General features: G+C 32.9%; 1 protein-coding gene across 1 annotated transcript; it reads right to left on the minus strand.

The window, feature by feature from the left end:
* Positions 1 to 305: 305 nt before the first annotated feature.
* Positions 306 to 7,663, minus strand: LOC109099942 (neuropeptide FF receptor 1-like). The gene is made up of 3 exons (XM_019113412.2): positions 7,319 to 7,663; positions 4,730 to 4,829; positions 306 to 1,161 (listed from the first exon to the last, which is right to left on the minus strand). The coding sequence occupies exons 1-3, from the start codon at positions 7,638 to 7,640 to the stop codon at positions 420 to 422; spliced, it is 1,164 nt and encodes a 387-aa protein (XP_018968957.2). The 5' UTR covers positions 7,641 to 7,663; the 3' UTR covers positions 306 to 419.
* Positions 7,664 to 8,046: the final 383 nt, after the last annotated feature.

Consider the following 8,046-nt stretch of genomic DNA (forward strand, 5'->3'; position numbering starts at 1 on the left):
TAACAACTATAATAATAGCAGTTGAATTATTACAATAGTAATATTTTTATCTTATTATATTTTTTAAATACTAGATCTTTTATGCTATTTTATAGTTTTTAATATGCTGTTTTCATATTCTAATAATAATTTTTGTGTTTGTATTTTTTTCCCAAACTGTGCAGCCTCACTGTCAGTGTGTGTGTTTTTGCATGTATTTGTTTATGTGTGCGTGTAAGTGTGTGTGTACATGTGTGTGTGTGTGTGTGTGTGCATGGGTGTGTGTGCGTGTGGGTGTGCATGTGTGTGTTTGTGTGTCATGTAAGTGTGAGTGAGTGTGTGTGTGTACATGTGTGTGTATGTGTGTGCATGGGTGTGTGTGCGTTCATATGTGTGTGTGTGTGTGTGTGCATGCGTGTGTGTTTGTGTGTGTAAGTGTCTCAGTCCAGATCCTCCAGCACCAGCTCGTCTCTCTGCTCTCCGCTGCAGAACTCTCTCCTGCCGTCCCTCTTTGTGTTCTTCTCGTCTCGGTCCGCAAACACCCGGTTGTGTTTCCACGCTGCGTTGCGTCTGGGCTGCGGCGGCTCATGCACCACACACAAACCCAGCTTGAACGCCTCCTGGAATCCGCGCCGGAAGTTCTCGTTGAAGTAGCCATAAACGATAGGATTGACGCTGCTGTTGAAGAAGGCCAGCCAGTGAGCGAACGGGAAGACATAGACGGCCACCAGATCCAGCTGAGCGGCCGTAAGATTCCCGTAATCAGTCAGCATCATGAGGATCCAGAGCGGAAGCCAGGAGACGGCGAAGAGCAGCGCCACCATCAGGAGCATGTTCACCACGCGCAGCTTGCGGCGGAAGACGGGCGGCTTGACCAGCCTGACCGCGATGCGCGAGTACATGATGAAGATGAGCGTGACCGGAGCCAGGTAGATGTGCGAGAAAAGCACGGTGGTGTAGATCTTCCTCATGCTCTGGTCGGGCCAGGCCTCCCAGCAGGTGTAGAGCGGGTGCGTCTCATTGTCCCCGTCCACGGTGAAGTGCAGGAGGTCCTGCGAGACGGTCAGCGTGACGGCGGACGGACACATGATGCCCACGGCCAGCGCCCAGATGAAGGCGATGGTGATGATGGCCTGACGCCGCGTCAGCTTCCGCTGGAACGGATAGACGATGCAGCGAAACCTGGAACACAGGAGATCAGATCTGAGCCATCTGGACCAGACTGTACGGGAGAAACTTAATCATGCTTTGGAAAACCAGAGTGAGGAAGTTAAAGGGTTACTCCACCGCAAAATGAAAATTCAGTCATTAATTACTCACCCTCATGTCGTTCCAAACCCGCCAGACCTTCATTCATCTTCAGAACACAAATTAAGATATTTTTGATGAAATCCGAGAGCTCTCTGACCCTCCATAGACAGTACGGGTCCTACCACGATCAAGACAATAAGGACATTGTTAAAATAGTCCATGTGACACTGGAGGTTCAACCTAATTTTATGAAGCTGCGAGAATACTTCTTCCCTTGCTGTCTATGGAAATATCTTAATTTGTGTTCCGAAGATGAACATAGATTTGGAACGACACGAGGGTGAGTAATTAATGACAGAATTTTCATTTTTGGGTGAACTATCCCTTTGAAATTATGACCAAAATTGAAATGATGACATAAATAGTCGAAATTATGACTCAAAATCATATATTCATAGTTATAAAATAGTCAAATACAAGAGATTTAAAAGTCAAAATGATGATGAGATTAAAAAATCGAAATTATGACAAAAACCTGAATTATACATTTTAATTTCGGAGATTAAGAAGTCAAAATTATGAGTGCAAAATTGAAATGATGACATAAAAAAAATCTACTGTATATGACTCAGAATAATGCAGTCACAGTTATAAAATGTGTAGTCAGTTATAAAATTGACAAATATTTGAGATTTTAAAAGTCAAAGTGATGAAATTAAAAAAAAGATCTAAATCAAATCAAATCAAAATCAAAATAATCTAAATCAATCAAAATAAAAAAAAATAACCAAAAAATAAAAAAAAAAAACAAAAAAATAAAATAAAATAAAAAAACTTAAAATCCTAAAAAAAAAAAATAAAAAATGATAATAATAAGTAAAAAACAAAAGCTTACACAAAACAAAATGAAAAATGATAACACAAAAAGAAAAAAAAAATCATACAGTCGTGGTTATAAAATATGTATTCATAGTTATAAAATAGTTAAATTTATGAGATTTCAAAATGAAGTCAAATGATGAGATAAAAAAAAAAATCTAAAAATCAAAATAAAGACAAACTAAGTCTAAATTTTTGAGATTAAAAAAATAAATTATGACAAAATGTCATATTTTGAAAAATAAAATAAAATAAATAATTAAATTAAAACCTTACACCCATCGCCATCATTTTAAAACAGTTAAATGATTTCACACATTACATTTAACCCTTTCCCTCAGTGTTTTTTTTTTAAAAGTTGACAGCCATCGCCAGCATTTTTGATCACTTTCACAAAAGTTTGACCTGGAAAATTTTTTTTATTTAATTTTTTAAATGCCACCTGGTACATTTTTTATTTTATTTTTTTTTTCTGTATGAATATCTAAACATGCAAGATATCAATAGAACAAAAAGCTGGAAACATTGGTGTTTTTGTCAAAGACTAATCTAAAATTGTAAAAGGTAGAAGTAATTTTCCAGGACATTGTCTGTTATCTACTTACATGTTTACTGGGTAATAAAACAAAAACATAAATTGTAATTGGTTAAAAAAAGTGTACGTTTTCTGTAATTCAATGTATTTAAAAATAGTTATTTACATATTTATATTATATTATGCATTAATATTATTTTACGAACAAATCTAAATTAACATATACAAAATATATTTTTGATGAGATCTGATGTAGTGACAATTTTGCGTCATTATGTAATGACGTTATTGCGCAATGACATTTAGCAACAAATCAACCTTCCTTTAGCAACTTCCCTTAAAAATGTGTTGGCAACACTGTGGAATTAATCAAATGAGTGACTCTCTTACCAACATAACGGAAGAAGCGCGCTGTGCCCCGAACCACCAATTATCCGTTAGTTCTAGAAAATAAAATCTCCCTTTTCAGTTAAATAGAAAACCTCCATTTATATTTTACATGAAAAAAAGCAAAGAGATTTGACTTATCTTTTTCATGCTCAAACTGCAACATTGCACACTAACTAAAGTCAAAAAAGTGAAAAAGCATAATAGGACCCCTTTAAAGCACCTCAGAGATTTGACTTCTTCATCAAAAGTGCTGAATTATTGCAACCTAAGAATCAAGTTGATAGATAGAGAGCTCCAGTCCTTACAAATTACTGCTTTGTTAGATAAAATCCAATGTGACATAACGTGTGAAGTGTCTGTCAAATGATTTCTGTGTGTGTGTGTGTGTGTCACGACAGTTTCTCAGAAGGAAGAACGCCTCTCTCATTGACACTCGCTGTCATCTTCTATTCAATGGTACTTTTAAGATCTGTTTTGACTTACTTTCTTTTGTGGAACACAAAGGGATTTTTCATTCTTTTTTCAAACAATACAAGCACATTGTAATCACGTCTGTCAACGGCCAGACAGAAGCTTTATAGCAGTTGTTCATTTTCTTAAAAAATCAGTAAGAAAATAATATCTTAACCAAAAAAAAAAAAATAAAAATAAAAAATCAAAAAAAAAACCATTAACTAACAAAAACTATAAAAAAAAAAAAACTGAAATGGTGACATTAAAAATAGAACATTTTGAAAATGTTAATGTTGTACTATTAAATAAAAAGTCAAAATTGTGTTTTAAAGGTCAGATTTAAAAGTTACAATTATGACAAAAATTAACATTTTTGAGACAAATGTGAAAATTTATGGCTAATAATAAGTCGTATCTTTATAAATCAACATAAAATCACAAATGATCTTTAAATAAAAATAAAAAAAAAAACAAATTAAAATACTATAAAAATCATAATAAAAAGAAAAATAGAAATTATGAGATTAAAAGGTCAAAAATATGACAAAAAGTCATAATTATGAGAAAAAGTGAAAATTACAACATACTAGGTCATAATTATGATATAAGAAGTCTGAACAAACCTGTAGAATTATTAAGAAAAACTAAAAAAACTGGTATTGAAAAATCTAAATTATGCCAAAAAACAAAAACAAAAAATGGGATATTACGGGATAAAAAAAAATCAAATGACAAGTCATAATTATGAGACAAAAGTTGAAAATTATGACAAAGTTGAAATGATCAAAAAGCAATCAACATAAAATATCACAGTTATTAAAGTCAAAATGGTAAATTGGTAAACTGAAAAGTCAGTATTATGACAAAAAGCCATGTCTCATTTATGACATACCAATTCATAATTCTTAATCTTAAGATAAAAATTAAGTCATCAGAAGTCATATTTATTTATTTAGGATGAAAAAAAGTTCATCTGTTGTTCTTTTCCAAACAAAACCAGCACATTGTGAACACGTCTGTCACCAACCAGAAGCTTAATTAGTTCATGTGAGTGTTTCTGAGAGCGTCTTGAGGGTTTGGAAGGACATAAGGGTGAGTAAGTGTTGAGATGTTGATCATTTTTTGTCTCAGTTATTAATTGAAGTCACAGAGTGATTGAGCAGAGCTGGTTTCACAGAGAGCCGTGTGAAGGATGTTGGTGTTTGTATTCATGTGAAGTGCAGGAGGGTGAGAGTTATTAACCTTTCCACTGCGATGGCCACCAGCGTGAAGACCGACGCCGAGACTGAAGCTCCCTGGACGAGTCCACTCATTTTACAGATGACCACATCGAACGGCCAGCCTGAGAGAGAGAGGAGAGAGCGATCACATACATACCACAGAAACAAAACAAACACAACACTAAAGAGGAAAACAAACAGAAGCACTGTATATATTTATTTATAAGTGAAGAAACAACTCTTCACGTGAAAGTGGCAGAATATTCACTTCATTTGTGATTTCTGTACAGCACACTTAAAAAAACAATTCATTGAATTTACTAATTTTTTTTTAAGGTAAATGTTTTGCAGTCAATTTCCATTTTTAGCTGCAGCAAAAGATTTTAGTTGACTAACTTTAAACATTTCTTTAAAAAATGTACAGTAGCTGAAAAAAACTAAAATTGTTTGCAAAAACCACTTAAAGCAGTACCCATAAAAAACATTTAGCATCATTTTTTTTTTCAATGCAGAGCTTTTTTTAAAAATGTTTTTTAAATGATCAAAAACATCAACTTAAAATATATTTGTTAATAAAAAAATTCTAAAAATTCAAAAAAATTATAACAAAAATCAAAAATTAAAAAAAAAAAAAAAAAATAAATTATAAAACAAAAAAAAAACCAAAAATATCTAAAAAGACAAAAAGTAGACAATTATAACTCTTAAAAAAAATCATAATTATTTATAAGATAAAAAGTAGACATAAAAAAAAACAAAAATTATAAAATAAAAAATAAAAACTAGACATTAATAAAAAAAAAATAAAAAAAAAATAAAAAAAAAGATTCTTATTATAAAAAAAGTAAAAAAAATAAAATAAAAAAAAAAAACAACAGAGACATAAAATAAAATAAAAAAATAAAACTGAAAGTCAAAATTATGCCAAACATTTTAATTGTAAGATTAAAAAGTAATAATTATTAGAACAAACTCGATATTATGATATACTAAGTCATAATTATGAGATAAAAAGTAAAAATTAAAACGTGTGTTGAAATTATCCCAAAACAAATCAACACAAAATACTGCAATTATTCAATAAAAAGTAAAAGAAAAATTATTAGTTATTTTTTTTTTTTTTTACTATTAAATTAAAAAGTCTAAATTATGATTATGACCTCATTTTTTTTTTATCCTTTATCATGACTTATCATAAATTAATAAAAAAAACATATACAAAAATTTTTCCAAATTTAACAAACTTAGTATTAATATCTGATACAGAACTACTGGACATTTTATCCAGCATTAATGAATGTTTTAAAAACAACAACATTTACACTGAATTTTCCTTATTAAAGATCCTGAAACACCCCCCAAAAAAAACAAAACAAAAAAACAATCATCCTCTATTCTGATTACACTCTTTGAATGCAAAATCTGTGAATATGTATATTAAATATTTGACATGAATGTGCATATTTGTTTTCTTTCCTCAACAACAATACACACAAATAATCAACAACATTTTTTACACTACAATTTAAATAACATCATAAAATGTCAAAACAATTAAAAATATCATTACACGTTCAACAGATTGATGTAAATGAATGAGGTTTTAATGATCTGTGGCATATTGGATGTTACAGCCGTATTTAACTTCCAACAAGCTGATAATCAGCTGGCATATGGCTGCTTTACACAACACATGGTCTGATGCAAATGTTGAATCTGAGTCAACAGTGTGTAATGCTGACATCCAGCAAACAAACACTTGGTGATGTAAAACATGTTTGCATTTGCTGAACGGCTGCAGAGACTCTGTTGACTCCTGCACTTTAAAAGCCCTACATAACGTTTCTTCTGCTGTTTTCATCATGTTTCTACTTCACTTCGACAGAAATGAATGCACGGAAACACAAAGGTAGTGTGTTCGTTATGCAACAGCTGCACAAATGCTGCTGCCTCTAATGCTAGGCTTTTCCTCAGCGCTCGCATTTGCCGATAAATGACTAAAAAGTACTGAGAACCACAACAAAGACCCACTAACCAGCTGAGTCTGAGGAGAAAACTAGAAAAAACTAGTTCATCCTGAAATGCATTTCCAATGCAAAACACAGATGCATCAAAATAAATACGATTTTATTTAAAAAAATTATTGATGGAGAATCAAGTAAAGCTGAGCTGCAACAGCACAAAAACATTTAAACCATAAATATAACCTCAACAATTCTAAACTTTACTTGATCAAAATCACTCAAGATTTGACACGAGAAGCTCCAGCTGAAGCTGGATGAATTACACTAAAAGAGCTTTTACTGTATAAAACATTGTTCAACAGGTTTAACAGCAAAGTTTTGATCATGTAGAGCATTTAGAGCCTTAAAAAATGTGCATATTAAATATTATCCAGTAGGCTTTTAAAGAATAAAAAATAACCCATTAAATTCATAAAACACATACACATATTCACAAGATACACAAAGCTGAGAAATTACACACATGACATCCACGGCTCTGCTGATTGGCCGTGTGAGTCCTCATGAAGATGGCAGCATGGAGATGCATGCAAATACTAACAGATAAACTCTCTCCAGGTGCGTTAAACCTGAAGTTACAGATTTACCTGTGATCAGATTGTCCACCAGCGTTATGGGAAGACATAAGATGCCCACCAGCAGGTCGCTGATGGCCAGGTTGAGTATGAAGATGTTGGTGACGGTTCGCATCTGCCTGTTTTTCAGCACGATGAAGCACACCAGGATGTTTCCCAGCATGCACAGCGAGAAGATGAGCACGTAGGCCAGGATAATGGACGGAGGGCAGGCGAACACGCGAAGGGAATGCTGGTAGAACGGTAATAACGTGAGGTTTCTGCTGTCGCTGAAGAGCGTGCTGTGGTTAATACTGATGTTCTCGCGGGCTGTATGGAAGAAGTTCAGATCCATTGCTGAGAGAGCTTCCAAATCTGAGACTGAGAACAAAGAGAGATCTTAGCTCAGAAATTATAGCTCTTGCAGAAAATGAATGCATATTTGTCTTGTTTTTCAGCACAAATATCTTAAATTTACTAGAGAAACAAAGTGCAAAAGTCTGTTTTCTGAAAAATGCATCAGGATGAAGAGTGTTTCCACTGAAAACAAGACAAAATATCTGCGTGTGGGGTCAGAAAAATAATCTAGTTTTCCCTTTGAATTAAATAGATTATTTGCTCTCCATTGGCAGATATCTGTTCTTAATTTAAGCATCAACTCACTTCTGATGCATCTGAAGTAAATGTGTGTTAATTTAAGAGCGTTTAGGGGTCACTTTAAATTTTGGCATCTAATTAAATTTACAAAAGTAATTTTATAT

The sequence above is a fragment of the Cyprinus carpio genome, chromosome B12 (assembly GCF_018340385.1).
Source record: "Cyprinus carpio isolate SPL01 chromosome B12, ASM1834038v1, whole genome shotgun sequence".
In the NCBI taxonomy this organism is placed as follows: Eukaryota; Metazoa; Chordata; class Actinopteri; order Cypriniformes; family Cyprinidae; genus Cyprinus; species Cyprinus carpio.